The 17,808-nt window shown below is 55.6% G+C and overlaps 2 protein-coding genes across 2 annotated transcripts; both read right to left on the bottom strand.

The window, feature by feature from the left end:
- On the bottom strand, positions 1 to 3,897 carry KLK10 (kallikrein related peptidase 10). The gene is made up of 6 exons (XM_067719329.1): positions 3,861 to 3,897; positions 3,310 to 3,414; positions 2,421 to 2,604; positions 1,509 to 1,780; positions 1,191 to 1,321; positions 1 to 640 (listed from the first exon to the last, which is right to left on the bottom strand). The coding sequence occupies exons 2-6, from the start codon at positions 3,398 to 3,400 to the stop codon at positions 488 to 490; spliced, it is 831 nt and encodes a 276-aa protein (XP_067575430.1). The 5' UTR covers positions 3,401 to 3,414; positions 3,861 to 3,897; the 3' UTR covers positions 1 to 487.
- Positions 3,898 to 5,381: 1,484 nt separating this feature from the next.
- On the bottom strand, positions 5,382 to 16,771 carry KLK12 (kallikrein related peptidase 12). Its single transcript, XM_067719245.1, is given in 8 exon segments — positions 5,382 to 7,598; positions 8,577 to 8,651; positions 10,342 to 11,863; positions 12,701 to 12,834; positions 13,713 to 13,814; positions 13,817 to 13,971; positions 15,975 to 16,134; positions 16,571 to 16,771. Coding segments are annotated over 6 exon segments (783 nt in total). The 5' UTR covers positions 16,647 to 16,771; the 3' UTR covers positions 5,382 to 7,598; positions 8,577 to 8,651; positions 10,342 to 11,707.
- Positions 16,772 to 17,808: the final 1,037 nt, after the last annotated feature.

Below are 17,808 nucleotides of genomic sequence, written 5' to 3'. Positions count from 1 at the left end.
GACCTGTTGCCATTTAATCAGAACTCACTACCCACCGTGTTAGTACTTTGCATGACAATGACCATAACAATCTACACACGTTATAGTCTCTTCATAACACGTTTATGAGGTACACACTTCATTGTTCCCATTTTCCAGGTGAGGAAACTGAGGCTCAGAGAAGACGCTTGGCTTGCCCAAGGTCACACATCAGGGAGTGGTGGAGGAAGCCAGGTTTTGTGATTGATAACTTCTCTCAGAGACTAGTGACCACCGGCTTCCTCGTTTCTCATGAACAAAACTTTGCCACCACGTTCTGCATCTTGGCTTCAACGTGGGCAGAGAACAGCAGTGGGCAGGAGGCATGAGGGAAGACGAGAGATGTTAATAGGTGTGGATGGGTGACAGAAGTTTGAGTGGGGCAGGGGGAGAGTCCAGCTGTCTGCAGGGGAAGGAGGGGAGGAAGGAGGAAGAGGGCAGATGGCGAAGCAGTTGCAGGGCCTTTGGGTCACTTGGAGCCGATGGTTTTCTCTATCCAGCCGCGGTATTTGCAGATCTCAGTGTAGACAGCTGGACGCTGAGCAGAGCCGCAGGGGTAAACTCCCCATGAAAGGATGCCCTGAAGGGTCTCATCACAGACCAGAGGGCCACCTGAGTCACTCTGGGGGTGGGAGGAAGGAGAGATCAAATAAATACACCAGTGGAAAGGCTGCCACTTGGGGGCTGGGGTAGTGATGGGGAAAGGAGGTGTTGGGTAGGGTTGGAGCTGGGTTGGGGTTGGGGGTGGGGTGGGGTTGTGATGGAGTTGGACTTGGGGTTTGGGGGCATTGGGTGGGGGGTGAGAATGGAGAGTCGATGGAGCTGGGACTGTAGTTCTTGGTAGGTGAGGGATGGAGCTGGATCTAGAGATAGGGCTGAGGTAGGGGCTTAGGCATGGCTTGAGGATGGGAATGTGGTTGAGGATGGGGTCGGAAGGGGGTTAGGGCTGGGGATTGGCTTGAGAGTAGACTTGGGGACAGGGTTGGGCATGAGAAGGTGGACCCAAGGAGGTAGAGTTGGACATGGGGTTGATGTTGGCGTAGGAATGGGATAGTGCTGGACGTGGGGATGAATTTGGGCTGGGAGTGGCTATGGGGTTGGGGATGTCTGTTTTCCCATAACCTCCCTATGCTGCTCCCATGAGTCAGAGACCCTCTCTGGCCAGTTCCTACCAGGCAGGGGTCCTGACCCTTGCTGAGTCCTGCACATATCATGTTGTTGGTGACCACGCCAGGATAGAAGACGTCACACTCCTCAGGGCTCAGGATAGAGACACGGGAGCAGCTCAGGCGCTTGTACTTCACTGATGGGAGAAAACATCAGGTAATCCTGGGGTCCGGCCCCCAATCCTCCAGGATCCAGGAGCCCAGATACCCAGACTGTTCCCAACACAGGCTTCAGGCCCCCAAATGCCCCTCCCTCAGGCCCAGGAGTCCAGGCCCCTCGTCCTCCTTCCCCAAGGTACAGGCCCCAGGGCCCCCAGCTCTTGCCTCTTCGGGAGGCTGTGGTGCCCCAGCCGGCGACCTGGCACTGGTCTCCGGGCTGGGCACAGCGGTAGGGCAGGCGTAGAGGATGGATTCGAGGCCCCAGCACAACGGGCATGGCCAGATGCAGCAGCATGAGGTCATGCTCATCTGTTCGCCTGGGCAGGATGGGGCCCGAGCCCTTGTACTTGGGGTGGATAATAGGAAGAGAGGTCCTGCGGATCTGCTCTCCCTGGGGAAGCAGCAGGTGGTCATCCCCAACTCGAGCCCACAGAGGCCTGGGGAGGGAAGAGTCTCATGGATGCAAAGCCTTCACTGGGACTGAGACTGAAGCCTGAGTCCCTGGGAAGGAGGGTACAGGCAGTGGGGTGGGGATAGACACTGGGGTCCTGGCAAGGGAGGGGCCTGGGGGATGGGACTCCTGGGTCTGAGGGAGGAGTGGGTAGGGGAGAAGGGAGCTGGAGACCTGATCTGGGGGGACATGGGGAAACACGATCAGGTGTTTGGGTCCCTGAGTTCTGCAGGAATTGAAGGCAGAGGGTCTACCTTGGTAAACCTACCCTTTTCTTCCTCCCTCAGTGGGGACTCATGAGATGAACAATTTCTTTTAGTTCTGAAGTCCTAACCACACCAGATCCTGGCTTCTGTCTGCTGCAAACAACTATCTACACCTAAATGGAACCCTAGCAGAATCAGCTGGTCAGTGGCTCTGGATGGGCCCAGAAACTCTGAGAAAGACCACACTGCCCCCTCGTGGCCACAGCACAAGCCCACCTCTCCTCCTACAGGAAGCCCTCCAGGGCCGACCCCACATCGAGCTGTTAGTTCCATACCCTCAAGTACCCCAGCCCTTCCCGCCCCCTCCCCGGGACCTGCCTCCACAGCCCCTCCGTAGCGTCCCTAAGCAGCTCTCCCTACTTATTTTTCCCGCAGTGCGCAGCCGTGAGCACCCAACTCCTGTCCACCAAGACGCCGGCGCAGTGGAACCAGAAGCCATTGAAGAGGGACACCTGCCAGGGCTGCGACCTGTAAGGGCAAGGGGCGCTGGAGGCCACGGAGAGCGAGTGCGTTTCGTTTCCGGGGAGCTGCAGAGCCTCCGCGACTGGAGAAAGAAAGGAGGTGGAGATCAGAGCAGGCAGGACAGCAGGGCAAGCACTGGGTGCGGGATCCGAGTGGGGCCATGGGACGGGGCTTCGGGGGGGCACAGCCTGAACCCGAGAGTGTACGTGGAAATTGGGGATCCTGAAGGAACTGAATGGAAGTGGGCGGAGAAGAACGGCGTGAAAGGGCAAGGAGGCGGGGTTAAGAATGGAGTAAGGCGACCTAACAGGTTGGGTCTGGAGGAGCAGGGACGCTGCAGCGAGCTTGAAGAGGTCAGGAATGCAACAAGGCGGGGCAGAAGGGGCGGGGCTAAGGTGGGCGGGGCGGAAAGGGGCGGGGATAGAAAGCAGGTCCTGGTGGGTGAAAGCAGTGGTGGGAATAACGCAACTCGCCGGAAGAAGGGGTGAGGGCGGAGGGCTCTTAAGGCAAGACTTGGGGTAAAATCGGGCGAAGTAAGAAGCGGCGGGGAAAGGACGCGGCGAGGAGAAAGGGGGAGTACGGATCTCGGAAGAGTGAAGGGGGCGGGATACCTAGGGCGGAGCTAGAAGAGGGGCGGGTCTGACTTGGGGCGGGACTTCTCCGGATCTGTGGGTGAGTGCTGGGGTCCCAAGGGGAGGAGAAGTGTGCGGGGCTTGGTGATAAGAGCCCACTCTGCCATCGCCCCCGGTGTCCGGCACCTCCCGCCGAGCCCTGTCCCCGGCCTCACCCCAGAGTTGCGCCATCAGTAGCGGCAGCAGAAGGTTCTCGAGGCCCCAAGGGCTGGAGGCGGCGGAGAGGTGGAGGTGTGAGGGTCTCATGGCCAGGACCTAGGCTGGGGGGGTGCGGGTGGGCGGGGGACGGTTCAAAACACTTGCCGGGTCAGACACCCCAGCCTGCCACGCCCGTCCGCCCGTCCTGGGCCACCCCAGCCCGCGGGGACCCGTTTAACTTGCGGCCGACAAACGCAGGGCTGGGCAGACGGGCGATCGGGGCCTGAACAGGCGTAATGGGCGCAAATACCCTAATGACGCCGCTCTGGCGTCCTGCTCTCCCTACGCCCGAGGGGAGCGCTCTCCTGGCCGGGGCTGTCCCGGCTGCCAGCCTCTCAGCGCTTCGGGGTTCGCCTACCTTCACAGGTGGGCTGGGGATTCGAGGCTCCGAAGTGCGTCCCGTAGATAAGGAAACTAAGGCTGGAACAAGTCTCCTGCCCGCTACCCGAGGGTCCCCACCTGTGCTCTCGCGACCCACCCCAACCAAGGTGAGGTGCATGCCGCTCACCTGGGAGTCGTGGAGGGGAAGTGCCTCAGTCCTGCCGTGTGGGCCGCCGCTAATCCTCTGCCCAGGGACCCCTTTCAGGCCCTCCCTTTTAACCCCGAAGAGCCCTTTTCCCCACCCTCCCCCCAGGGATTTACCTCCTCCCTTTCCCTCTCCCTAATTACACCCTGGGTGAGGCTGGCACCCAACCTGGGCCCCAGATTCCTGCTCTGGGAGGGGCCCGGGAATACAGGCTTCTCCCAGTGCCCGAAACACCCTTTTTAGAGGTGGATTTCATGGAGGTTCCCCAGGTCCCTGTTCCAAGAAGTCTTCGCAGATGGGGAAAGAGGGTGCCACATCCCCAGGGGCCGTGGGGGTCGCGGGGATAGTGTCGGAGACCGATGATTGTAAGCGACAGAGAGGAAAATAAATAAACAGGGACGTGCATACCTAGAGTGGCATAATGAGAAAAGCCAGAATGCTGACCCTGAAAGAGGGAGGCAGAGAGATAAGATAGATCGAAGGAAAGAGTAGGAACAAGAGATGCACGCAAACAAGGGAAAGAAAACACAGAGAGGGAAGAGGAAGATGCAGACCCAGAGGGGTGGCCAGAGCAGCCTCGTGTGTCCCAGCAACTAGCCCATGCGTGGTCACTTCACATACTTCCTGCCCTCTTCATGTCTCCAGGTGACACACAGGCCCGTGGATCACAGGAGGCCAAAAGCTACAAGGGACATCAGTGTCACTTCAGCCAGCTCCCTCATTTCAGGTGAGGAATGGGAAGCTCAGAGAGGGCAGTGACTCACAGGAGGTCACACAGCAAGTCCATTTAACAACCCAGATGCCCAGTTCCAGCTCTGGGCTCTTAACTGCTCATGCCCACTACCTCCCCTGCAAGGTGAGCAGAACATCAGAAGAGACTCCGAGTTCTGGACTATTTGTGAAGCATCTTCTCCAGCGAGAAGTCAGTTAACTCTAGAGGTTGTCCAGCACAGCGCCGTTCAGTTGAACTTTCCGCCGTGATGGAAGTGCTCCGTTTGTGCTATCCAACGCGGTAGCCACCAGCCACATGTGGCTAGAGAGCTTTTGATATGTGGCGAGTGCAACTGAGGAGTTATATTTTTTTTTTAATTAAAAATTAAAAAAAAATTTTTAACATCGTTATTGGAGTTTAGTTACTTTACAATGGTGTGTTAGTTTCTGCTGTATAACAAAGTGAATCGGCTATACATATACATATATCCCCATATCCATTCCCTCTTGCGTCTCCCTCCCACCCTCCCTATACCACCCCTCTAGATGAAGAATTACATTTCTGATTTTAGGCAGTTTTAATTTAAATAGCCATGTATGGTTAGTGGCTACTGTACTGACCTGCTCAGGTCTTGATGAACTACCTATTAACTATTGCAGAGGTTGGAAAGAAAACAATGATAGCTCCCTTTTATTGGGTCTTAGCTACGTGCAGGCTGACTGACTTTGTGTACTATCATACTTTTGCATGCACGATTTTACAGATAAGGAAAGGAGTCTTTTTTTTAAAAAAATTATTTATTTTTGGCTGCGTTCGGTCTTCATTACACCAGGGCTCGAACCCAGGCTTGAATCCATACCCCCTGCGTTGGCAAACAGATTCTTAACCACTGCGCCACCAGGGAAGTCCCAGGGAATGGAGCCTTAATCAAGGTAGTATTGCTTGTCAGTTAAGAAATCACCTTGCTTCAGATTCCTTGCTCTTCTACTTGCTGGCTCTGTGCTCGTGAACGGGTGACTTTGTTTCTCTGTGCCTCAGTTTCCTCAGCTGCAAAATGGGTATAATAATAATAGTACCAACCTTGTAGGGTTTTGTGAAGATTACGTCAGTCGATACATTTAAAAGCCCTTGGACCAGGGTCTGGCACGTAGTAAGCATTCAAAAGATTCATTTGTTTAGTAACTATTTACTGAAACCTTGGTGTGTGCCAGGAATTGTGTTTGAGACTGCAGGTACAACAGTGAACCAAACAACTATTTTCACTCCCAGAGTCACAAGTTAGTATGAGGCAGGAGGAGAACCCAGGTCTCCCAACCCCAAACTCCAAATTGATTATTAAGGTACAGCATCTCTCATAGTCAAGAAGGCCCCCAGAAAAGTGTATAAAGGGGTCCCGGCTCAGGCTTCATTATTAACAGAATGAACAGGTACCACGGCACCAAGCAGGGAGCAGGGGATTGGGCCGTGATGAGCTGGTCCTGGCTAATTGTTCTCTGTAGTCTTCTGGATCCGGACCACATATTGCAGACCTTTGTGTAAACCCTGGGCTTTCTGCTGACAGCACATGGATCCTGGCCCCAGGAGGTGATGCCTTGAAGAGACCCATTATAGACCAGTGGGCCCCCAGAATCACCCTGGAGATGGGGAGGAAGAGAACCAGTCAGAGAGGAGGGGAGGCCTCAGGAGAGGGGAAAGGGTTGGACATGGTGTTAGGGAGGAGGGGGGAATTGTGTTGAAAGTGAGGTGGAGGTTGAAATGGGGTTGGCAGTGGGATTGAGGATGAGGTTAGAGTTATGGGTGAGAACAAAGATGGGGTTAGGGTCGAAAATTGATTTGGGGATGGTTAGGGTCGGAAATAGGGGTGGGACTGGGAATGGAGCTGGGAATTGTGTTTATGTTAGAAATGGGACCTGGGAGTGGAGATGGTTTTGGGGTTGCAGGGGGAAGTGGCGTTGAGGTTGGGGATGAGGTTGTGGATGTGGATGAAGACATGGCTGAGGTTGGAGATGGGAATGGAAATGTGACTGGAGACCCAAGCCCTGCCCTCTGAGCTGGCAGGAGTCCTTGCCCTCTTCTCGAATGCTGGTACATCCCATGGTGTCTGTGATGTCCCCAGGGTAGGCGTCCTCACACTCCTTGTGCTCGATGATGGTCATGTTGGTACATCGCTAGGTATGGGGTAGGTGCACTGTAGAAATGACATGAGGGGGTACAGAAAATTAGATCCCTTTGTTCCCCTTCCCCACACTGCAGGGCTTGCTCTGAACCCAGCAGAGAACCAGGGACCTTGCTCTGAATCCAGTTCCTGTCCTTCTTGCTTGCAGTCAACTCACCTCTCTGCTTGTAACCATAGCAACAGTAACGCTATCAAGTAAAACTCTTTACGTCAGTTGCTCTATAAACATTATGTCTAATCCCGCTCTAGTAGGTGGATGTGATTATTCTCATTTTATAGAGAAGAAAACCAAGGTTCAGAGACTTGCCTAAGGACCTACAACTAGCAGGTTGTGGATCTGAAATTCCACATCATGTCTGCCTGAATCCAAGGCCCAAACTTTTGTCTCCGCCCTCCCCAGCCCTTACTTTTCCACACTTCCTTTCAACTTATCCCACTATTGACACCTCCAGGGAGCACCCTCTTGTATCACTATGAATCTCATCTTTGAAGGTTCCTCTGGTTCCCTATTTCCTTCCACAATCATAAACACCTTCCCCCACCCCACCCCCCATCACGCTCCTCTCTGGAGCCCCTACACTGGGGGCAGGACGTGGTGCCCCAGTCGGAAACGAGGCAGTGGGTGCCAGCAGTGACACAGTGTGATGACACCCTGTGGGTCGCACGGCCCAGATGACGAAGGCTGGGGCCACCATGTTCAGCAGCGTGATGTCATCGCAGTGGGCTGTGTTGGGCAGGCTACTGTTGAAGTCTGGGTGGGGGAAGGACTCAGTGGCTCCTCGGGTGTGCTCACAGCCATCCCGTCACTGGAGGCTGTGTTCTCCCAGATGAGCTACATATCAGTTGAAGTGAGAGAGATGGTGGTCAGAGATGGAAGGGGAAGGAGAGACAGGAAATGGAGAGTGACATTGTGGCGGGGGGGGAAGGGGCGAGATGAAGAGAATGAAGAAACATAGCTCCACTTCCAAACTCATCCCCATCTCCCACCAAAACCTTATCCCCAGCCCAGCATCCAACCCCATTCCCAACACCATGCCAGTTCCAACATCATTCATCCTTCCATCTTCAATCCCAACCCAATCCCCATCATCAGTGCCCGTCTCTGACCCCACTTTCCCCACCCCATACACATTCTCCCCATCCCCAAGCCCTTCTCTATCCACCTCTCCATCTCCAGCCCCCTCCCAGCCCCGCCCCTGCCCCCGCACTCATGGCCTGTGGCAGTGGGCTGCCGTCAGTAGCCATTTGAGGGCGATGAGGTTGCCCCACAGAGCAGCTGTGTCTTCTGGAACAAAGCCGCCTGCCAGGGCGGCTGGGAATGAGGAGAGCACTCATATCCTTTATTGATCCTGGTCTCTCCCCCTACATGTCCTAGAGAGGGTGAGGGCAAAAGAGGGGGCTCGGCCATGAGACGACTCCCAGAAATGGGGCAGCGGGGGGAGGACCATAGCCTGGTGTCCTATGGGGACGCACTGAATGGACAGGCTGGGTATTAAATGATTGAAATCCTTCCACACCCGTCGGTCAGTAGCCACTTTCCTGAGCTCTTTGAATGTCTCCCACACCACCCCAGCTGCCCCGGTCCCTCCTCTGGGACCCTCTTGGACCTCTCCCCATTCTAGCTCTAAAGAGATTACACCTTTGGAAGGCAAGGGGCATCCAGGACCTTGTTATGGCTCATATATCCATTCAGATGCCCTATGGTTGTTCTATATTTTTAATATCAGCCCCGTCGTTGTCTAGACATAGAGGGTTGGGAATCCTAGAGATTGGAGAGGGAGACCCCTGCCCATCCCCATCTCCACCGTACCTGTCACCAGAGCAAACATGATTAATTGCAGAATCATCATGGCCTGGAGGGGGGCAGGGCAGGCCCCAGGTTCTTCTGGGAACAAGGAGGGACAAGGGGCCAAATCACTCCATGGGGAGATTTAGGGCTGGTTCACGCCCTCTCTCTCCCCCATGCCTGCTCCGGCTCCCCCCAGGGAGAAACAACCAGGTGTGAGGAATCCCTTGGCTCACACAGCATCCCAACCTCCAAACTTTCAAAATAAATCTTTGGTATGGAGTGTGGCCTTGCAGGGGCCTAATCCCAGTTAGAGCCTCTCATACCCAAGTTGCTGGGAAGGCATTGCCCAGGGCAAGCGACAGGCTGGCTCCGTTTAAATCAGCCACGGGACCTCGTAGGTGGTTTGGAAAATGTTTTCCTTCTTACCCACCTGAGACCTGGGGCCCAGCAGCTTGGGGTGGGAGGATAAAGGGAACCAGGCTCCGTTCAGTAACCACGCCAGGGTGATACGAGCCCTTTGAAGGCTACCTGGGGTACAGTAGGGGGCTCGGCCTGGGACATCATTCTGGCCCCCACCCTGCTGAACCCCTGCCCCTTTGAAGAACAGTGAGGCAGAGAAGGGCTGATCACTGGAAGGGCCAGTGCCCTTAGCTGCCCTGGCCAGCGGGAGTGGGGCTGGAGGATTGGACTCAGTGACCGAAGGTGGGGTTGCAGGACACTGAGGTTGGGGGGCAGCTGCTGGAGATGCAGATCAAGGCAGAGAGACACAATCCCCCCCACCCCAAGAAGTACAGAGCAGAAGGAGAAATGATGCTGGGGCAGAGGCCTGGCACACTCGGCAGGGCAGGTGCCTGGAGGGGAGCCCTCCCTTCCCTTCTGGACTCACGGGCTCTGGGGCTGGAGCTCTGGGGGTCTGGTAGTGGCGGCAGACGCGGCAGGCTGGGTCTCGGAGCGGGAGGCACCAGGAAGGCGAGCAGGCAGGGGTGCCCCCTCACCACACACCCCCTCCCCCGCAGGCCCAGGATGACTGGGCTTCCCAACCCTGCCTTACTGCCCTGGGGGCGGGGTGTGTGGGAGCCCTCCCCAGTCCAGCCCTGGGCCTTGGAGGTGCTGCCCACCTGTCACTGTCACCTCCCCAAGCCCCTCCTCTCTCTGCTTCTCTGTCCCCCACACCTCTGTGTCCGGCCGTCTGTCTGCACCCTTCCCTGTCTCTCTTTACCTCTCCCACATTTCTGTAATTCTTTGTGTGTGTGTGTGTGTGTGTCACTTCCCTTTCTGTGCCTGTGTCTCTCTGGGCCTTTTGCTCTTTGTCTCGCTCTGCCCTTCTCTCCCCGCGCCTCTCTGCGCATCTCCTCTAATGCTTTATGCCTTTCTTTGTGTCCCTGCCTCCAGCCCTGTCTCTTTCTCCCCCTCCCTCCGTTTCTGTGTCTAAACCCCTCTCCGTCCTCATCTCCCAGCCCCTCCCTCCCCACAGCCCAAGTCCAGGTGGGACCCTGGCCCCTTCTGGCCCCTCCCTTCATCATTCCAAGGAGCGGGTGGGGGCACTGGGACGCCACACAGGTGGGGCTGCTGCCAGCCGAAGGGGCAGGCAGGAGGGCGGGGAAGGCAGGTTGGGGCCTGTGGGATTCAAGGCCCAGGAAAGGGAAGTCAGCCCTGGGCAGGTACCGCAACCCCCAGAGCTCCTCTGGGGCTTTACTTCTCTGCCGACCCTTCCCTCCACTCCCTTCTGCCAGCCTCTTAGGCTGCCAGGAACCCAGGGTCCCCAGAATCCCACTGTGGCATTTACTTGCTCTGTGACGTAGGTCCGATGACTTCCCAAATCCGAGCCAACTCAATTTCCTCGTCTGCAGAACTCAAGTGACGATCCCTACTTCTCCCAGCTTATTTGTTATCAGTTAGTTCTCCGTCTCACCCTCCTCTCTCCCCTAACGACATGTGAAGCAAGACTACGGGGTAGGGGCTTCCCTGGTGGCGCAGTGGTTGAGAGTCCGCCTGCCGATGCAGGGCACACGGGTTCGTGCCCCGGTCCGGGAAGATCCCACGTGCCGCGGAGCGTCTGGAGCCCGTGCTCCACAACGGGAGAGGCCACAAAAGTGAGAGGCCCACGTAGCACTTAAAAAAAAAAAAGGACTACGGGGTAGGCCTGGGTTCTCACAGCAGCCAGCCCTGGCCCCAGATCCCAGCACTGCCTCTTCCTACCACAGTGATGTGGGACGAGAGACTCCACCCCGGCGAGGCTCAGTTTCTTCATCTGTGAGATGGGGGTGACAGCCCTGCCTCAGGGGGTTGGGATGATGACTCCAGGAGAGCCAAGTACAATAGGCATTCAGCAAATGCTCCCACAGCTGCCACAGTCACCCCTCACCCTCTCCCACCTCAAATTTCCCTTCCATTCATTGCGGAGAAGAAACTCTCTTTCCAACTCCTGGAGAGGCTGTGAAGACAGAATAGTGGGCAGAACTATTTTTAGACCTAGGCTGGGTCCTCTTGCTTTCCAAGGCTGCACCCCACCCTCCATCATCGCAGATGTATTAAAGCAAACCCGCACCCCACATTAAGTATAATACGTGCTCAACTCCAGCTGAGCCAAGTTGCAGTTGGCTAGTTGGAAGAAGGTTACGTTTTATAGACACAACTAAATGGTAGTGGATTTTGATTTTGCAGTTTTCATTTGGTATTTTGCAGCCAACAATCCTGTCCACACACACCCCTCCCCCATTTCAGCTTATAAGCTCTAGGCAGTGTTCCTGTTGCGGCAGATGGAGAAAAATGGCCTTAATTTTTTACTGTTATAAGTAACTTTCTCTAGTCCATTCCTGTGTGGCCCCTGAGGGAAAACCCTCACCCTCTCTGATCTCTATTTCTACACCTGTGGGTAGGGCAACTGATGGGTAACCCTCCCTCCAATCTCAACCAGCAGGGGGATCAAACAGACAGACACAGCCCCTCCTCCAGTTATATTTATCCCAGATAGTTGTATACTCCCTCCTCCCCCAACCATGGGTCTTAGAAGGGCTGGCTGGAGTTGGAGTTCCAGGAAGAAGATCCCCAGTCCAAGAAGAGTGGGAGCTGGGGGTGATGATGGAGGAGGTATTGGCGCTCTGAGGGTCAGAGTGGCCCCCAAGCTGAGGTATGAAGGTGGAGGGAGCAGGTCAGTTGTTCCTCATGACCATCCAGATCCAGTCCACGTATTTGCAAATATTGGTGTAGACCCCTGGGATTCCTTCTTGCCCACAAGGCTCCACGGATCCCCAGGACACCAGACCCTGAAGGACTCCTCCGCATACTAGGGGACCCCCAGAGTCACTCTGGAAGGCAGAGGAGAAGGAGCATGATCTGAATATGGGAGAAATCCTCTTCCAGTTTTCCTCTCCACAGTCTCCTGCCCCCTCACCCATTCCTGGGCCTTGAGGACCGTGGCTCCAAGCCTCGTCAGCAGAGAAAAAAGAACACACAAGTTCCCAGAGGACAACAGCAATGACTAATAGAGAACACACTGTCCCTAGGGGCCAACGCCAGGGAAGGAGGGCGGGGCTCTATGCTGGGTAGAGCGTTCCCTCAAGGACAATGGGTAGGCTCTGACCAATGGGGGAAGAGAGCGCAGGCACCAGTGACCAATCCCAGCGAAGGAGGACGGGACTCCTTAAGAGTTCTCTCCAAGACAGTGGCTGGGGCCCTGGCCAGTAGGGAGGGGCAGCCTCCTCTGTGAAGGACCGAGAGGATAAGGTAGCAGAATTACAGGGTGAGAGAGTCCTCCAGCCCCCTTTCCTCCTCCATCCTGGAATCTCTCGCTCTTAATTGGGCCAGCACCAACTGGATGGTATGGGGAAGACTCGGAACTGGAGAGACAGCCGGCTACCTGCCTGAGCTCCAGATGCCGGCTGCCTCTTTCCCTCCCCCATCGTCTGTCTTTGTCTCTTCCTCTCCCTCCCTTTGTGCCCCACCCATCTTTCCTTCTCTGTTTCTGCCCTCCCTCTCTCTGTCCTCCACTCCCTGGCTCTCCCTCCCGCATCCTGTGCCTCCCCTTCTTTCTGACCTTATCTCTCTCCCCATCTCCTTTCCCTGACTTACCTTCTCCCCCTTCCCCACCTCCCCAATTCTCCCTCCCCTACTTTCTGTCCCGGATGTTGCCTGCAGTCGCTCACCTGGCAGGCATCCTCCCCAGCGATGCCGCCAGCACACACCATGTTGTCCGTGATTCTCCCGGGGAACGCTGCCCGGCAGGTGGCGTTAGAGACGATAGAGAGGTTAAGGCATTGGAGTCGGTCTGACAACTGGTCTGGGGATGGAAGAGGGATGCTGCAGGATCCCCCAAAGCTTCCCTCATGTCCCCAAAGAGGCCACATCCCTCTTCTCAAGGAAACCCAATACAAGTCTATACCCCACCCCCTCCCTATGACCTCCACTACAATCTTCCAAGCTCTAAATTTCAGATTATGACTTGATTACACAGTAGCTCTTGATTTCAATTCATTGGCCCCATCTCCCTGACCTTCAGCTTACGACTCAGATACAGTGAATCCAGACCTGGCTTTCTCCTTCAATCCCAGCTACTGTGACCTTTGACCTTCAATCTTATTGCCCTTTGATCCCAACTTGGCCTCATGTCTTCTCTCTGTCTCTTGGCCCCATGTTCCTTGTCTTCACCTTAACCTCCAACCTCAGCTCGGAATCCTCCAAAGTGACCTCTGATCCTAGTTTATTTGACTCCAGACTCCATGACCCCTAACCTCTACCTCCACACACCAAGCCCTGTGGCTTCCAGTCCCAGACCAGTGATCCTTGATCGAATCCCAATTTCCGTCCTCGGATTGTGGCCAACATCTGGATCCCATGACCTCAACTCGACAATGAGTAACATCAGAGTACCTGACCCATGACCCCATATGACCACATATGTCTTTTGCTCCATCCAGTCTGATAACATCACTCTGACCTCTAACCACATCCCTGACCCATGACTCCTAACTCCATACGCAACCACTTAACCTCTTTAACTCCCAAGACCCCTACGCACCATGATCTCAGATCCTAAAGCATGAATCCTGATGTGTGACACTTTACCCATCCTTCCTCTGAGATGGCATGACTCCTGACCTCTCACCCTCTGCCGCAAACTTTTGCCAATTGTGACCCCTGACCCCAGCACCCCCTTACTCCTTGTGTGGTTGGTGGTGCCCCAGCCCGAGATGTGGCACCTGGTGCCAGCCACTGCACAGGTCGTGGGCAGGGGCAGGGGCCGGATGCTGCGGGTCAAAGAACAGGGATGCCCAGTTGCAGAAGCCGGAGGTCATTGTCTTGGTTCTGCAGGGCTGCCTGGTAGCCAGGGTGGGTCACGGAGAGGCCACTGTGCCGGATCTGTTTGGTCCAGTCCATCTGGCTGAGGCTGTGTTCCCCCAGGCTCAGCCAGTGCCTGCTGGGGGTCACAGAGGCTCAGCAGGGGCAGGGTGGGCTGGCCTGGGGCTCCCAGACCCGCCTGCCTCTCTCTGCTGCTCCGCACCTTGATGGTTGTTCATTCCCTTGCTCTCACTCTCTTTGTCTCTTCCCACCTCTTGGTCTCTATTTCCATCGCCATCTTTCCATTTCTAGTGTTGGTCCTGTTGCTCCTCTCCATGCTACCGCATGTATGTCACTTTCTGATTCTCTTAGCTGGTGATGGCCATGGGGGCAGGGACATCCATTAGTCCTATTCACTGCCCTGTTCCCACCACCCAGCGGGTGGCCTGGGCCATCAACACCGTCAACTAAACGAATGGGGGAATAATGAGTGGACTCTGTCCTGCTGGTGTCCCTCCCTGTCCCCAAATATCTCTGTCTCTCCATGTCTGAAACTTCCCTTTTGGAAAAAGAAAAACAATCGAGAGCATCAGACCTACAAATCCCAATCCCCTCATTTTACAGATGGGAAAACTGAGGCCCAGAGAGGCGCCGGATGTAACCTCTGACCTCATTTTACAGATGGGACCACTGAGGCCCAGAGAGGCGCCGGATGTAACCTCTGACCTCATTTTACAGATGGGACCACTGAGGCCCAGAGAGGCGCCGGATGTAACCTCTGACCTCATTTTACAGATGGGACCACTGAGGCCCAGAGAGGCGCCGGATGTAACCTCTGACCTCATTTTACAGATGGGACCACTGAGGCCCAGAGAGGGGCCAGATGTAACCTCTGACCTCATTTTACAGATGGGACCACTGAGGCCCAGAGAGGCGCCAGATGTAACCTCTGACCTCATTTTACAGATGGGACCACTGAGGCCCAGAGAGGCGCCGGATGTAACCTCTGACCTCATTTTACAGATGGGACCACTGAGGCCCAGAGAGGCGCCGGATGTAACCTCTGACCTCATTTTACAGATGGGACCACTGAGGCCCAGAGAGGCGCCGGATGTAACCTCTGACCTCATTTTACAGATGGGACCACTGAGGCCCAGAGAGGCGCCGGATGTAACCTCTGACCTCATTTTACAGATGGGACCACTGAGGCCCAGAGAGGCGCCGGATGTAACCTCTGACCTCATTTTACAGATGGGACCACTGAGGCCCAGAGAGGGGCCAGATGTAACCTCTGACCTCATTTTACAGATGGGACCACTGAGGCCCAGAGAGGCGCCAGATGTAACCTCTGACCTCATTTTACAGATGGGACCACTGAGGCCCAGAGAGGCGCCAGATGTAACCTCTGACCTCATTTTACAGATGGGAAAACTGAGGCCCAGAGAGGCGCCAGATGTAACCTCTGACCTCATTTTACAGATGGGAAAACTGAGGCCCAGAGAGGCGCCAGATGTAACCTCTGACCTCATTTTACAGATGGGACCACTGAGGCCCAGAGAGGCGCCAGATGTAACCTCTGACCTCATTTTACAGATGGGACCACTGAGGCCCAGAGAGGGGCCAGATGTAACCTCTGACCTCATTTTACAGATGGGACCACTGAGGCCCAGAGAGGCGCCAGATGTAACCTCTGACCTCATTTTACAGATGGGACCACTGAGGCCCAGAGAGGCGCCAGATGTAACCTCTGACCTCATTTTACAGATGGGACCACTGAGGCCCAGAGAGGCGCCAGATGTAACTCTGAAGCTGCACAAAGAGTTTGGGTCAGACATGGGTCCCCAGCTAGACTGGGTCAGGAGATGCTGAACTGATGACACCCTATGGGAAGGAAGGGGGACATGAGGGAACATCGGGGGGGGTGGGCAGATTCCAGGGCTCTCCCCTGACCTCCACTCCACCGATCCCCACCCAGGTCCACCCCAGGCCCATTGTGAAGAAGTCCTACTTCTTGTCTAACCTCAGACCCTCTTGTTGCAGGACCATCTCCTTACTCCTGTGAGCCCCCTCCGCCCAGCGCTACCCTCCCCATCACCCTCCCTTCCCACCCTGAGTAGGCAGGGACCCAAGTGGGGGGCTTACCTGTTGCTGCAGCGAGCAGCTGTGAGAACCCACCTGCGGTCGATGAGGACTCCCCCACAGCGCAGCTGTGTACCTTCAAACAGCCCCACCTGCCAAAGCTGAGAGTGAGGGATACACTCCGTGCCTTTAAAAACCTTCTGTGTGCCCTCGTGGCTGAGCCCTGAGGACAGTGGCATGGGCCAGAGAGACAGTCAGGAACCTAGAGACTGTGGACCAGACAGAAAGAGAGATACAGAAAGAACAAGAAAGAGGCAAGAGAAAGAAACCGAGAGGGAGAGAGAGAGAGAGAGAGAGAGTCACAGGCAGGGAGACACAGACCCAGTGATATATAAAGACACAGTGAAACACCCAAAGGACACAAAGAGGAAGAGAGAGAGATGCTTAAAGATAAGCGAAACAGAGATTCAGAGAGAGAAAGGACAGAGACATAGTGACAGGGAGAGACAGAGGGGAGATGGATCGGAAGATACAGGGAGAGCGAGGTGCATAGGACCCCTGGAGATGGAGGTGAATGGAGGCATAGGGTCAGCCAGCCTCCCTCCCCTCCTCAGCGCCAGGCATCCTCGTGAGGGTTCCTTGCCTTCTGGGGAACTCACCAATCAAACACAGGAGAAAAAAGGTGCTGGACACCATGGTGGTCCACTTCCAGGTTCTGGGGAAAAGGCGAGGCATCTCAGAGATGGCAACTGGACCCTCCTTTTCCCTGTCAAGTGGACCCTCCCTTTCTCCTCCCCTTCCACCAGCAATTCCACGAGGAGGGGATGGTCCACAGGCCCATTCCTCTCTGTCCCCATCCCCCGAGCGTTACCCCCTCACTGATGTTGGCCCGCCCCCTGCTCACCTTGCTTCGCCGCCTGCCGGTTCCTCCATGTGACTGTTGCAATCTCAGCCTGTCTGCCGGTTCCTCCATGTGACTGTTGCAATCTCAGCCTGTCGGTCTCTCTGCTATCTGTCTGGCCCCCTGCCTGCTTGCCTTTTCATCTGCCAGCCACCCTATCAGGCAACTCTCCTGCTGTTCACCTGGCCTCTCAGCTACCTGTCATGCTGCACCACCTGTCTTCTTCCTTCCGTCTGTCTGTCCCAGACCAGCAGCTGATACAGCTTTTAACTCTGTCCCAGCTCATGCGATTTACGGGTTGAGGGAAGGAGACAAGGTAGACATGGGGCGGGACACCCTCTAATCAGGTAGAAACTCTTCTTGGCTAATGACAATTAGTGAGATTTACAGTTAAATGGAGGGGGGCGGGGGCCCCAGTATGGCTCTGGAGGGAAGACCCAGGCCCTCTCCTTCTCCCCTCCTCTGCAAACTAGCCAACAGCCCTGAAGCCAATGACGCAAGGTGATCTGGGATCTTCCCCGACTCCTGTAATGAAGCCTCAGGGAGAGTGGGGCAGGTAGATACCTGGACTCCTCCCTGAGCGTTTCATGGAAGGGGCAACAGAGTGGAAGTGAGAGAGTCAAGGAAACCAAGGGCAGAGAGAGCCTGAGACAGAAGAGGAGGAGAGGGAAGAGGTTTCAAAAGAGGGGAGACAGGGCTTCCCTGGTGGCGCAGTGGTTGAGAGTCCGCCTGCTGATGCAGGGGGCGTGGGTTCGTGCCCCGGTCCGGGAAGATCCCACATGCTGCGGAGCGGCTGGGCCCGTGAGCCATGGCCGCTGAGCCTGCGCGTCCGGAGCCTGTGCTCCGCAACGGGAGAGGCCACAACAGTGAGAGGCCTGTGTACCGCAAAATAAAAAGCCAAAAACAAAATAGGGGAGACAGAGGAGTTTCCAAACTGGGATCCAAGGAAGCTTGGTTCTAATTGATGTTTTTAAATTCAGAGCACAGGTCTTAGGA

This window comes from Pseudorca crassidens, chromosome 20, assembly GCF_039906515.1.
Source record: "Pseudorca crassidens isolate mPseCra1 chromosome 20, mPseCra1.hap1, whole genome shotgun sequence".
Lineage (NCBI taxonomy): Eukaryota > Metazoa > Chordata > Mammalia > Artiodactyla > Delphinidae > Pseudorca > Pseudorca crassidens.
This window is presented reverse-complemented; position numbering and strand designations above follow the sequence as displayed.

What these genes read in the sequence shown, in the direction of transcription:
- KLK10 (XM_067719329.1), bottom strand. Translation starts at nt 3,400, where the DNA reads ATGAGACCCTCACACCTCCACCTCTCCGCCGCCTCCAGCCCTTGGGGC. An exon ending in GCGCACTGCGGGAAAAATAA is followed by an intron (nt 1,781 to 2,420) that starts GTAGGGAGAGCT and finishes TTCCCTCCCCAG; the next exon opens with GCCTCTGTGGGCTCGAGTTG. An exon ending in AGGGTCAGGACCCCTGCCTG is followed by an intron (nt 641 to 1,190) that starts GTAGGAACTGGC and finishes TCCCACCCCCAG; the next exon opens with AGTGACTCAGGTGGCCCTCT.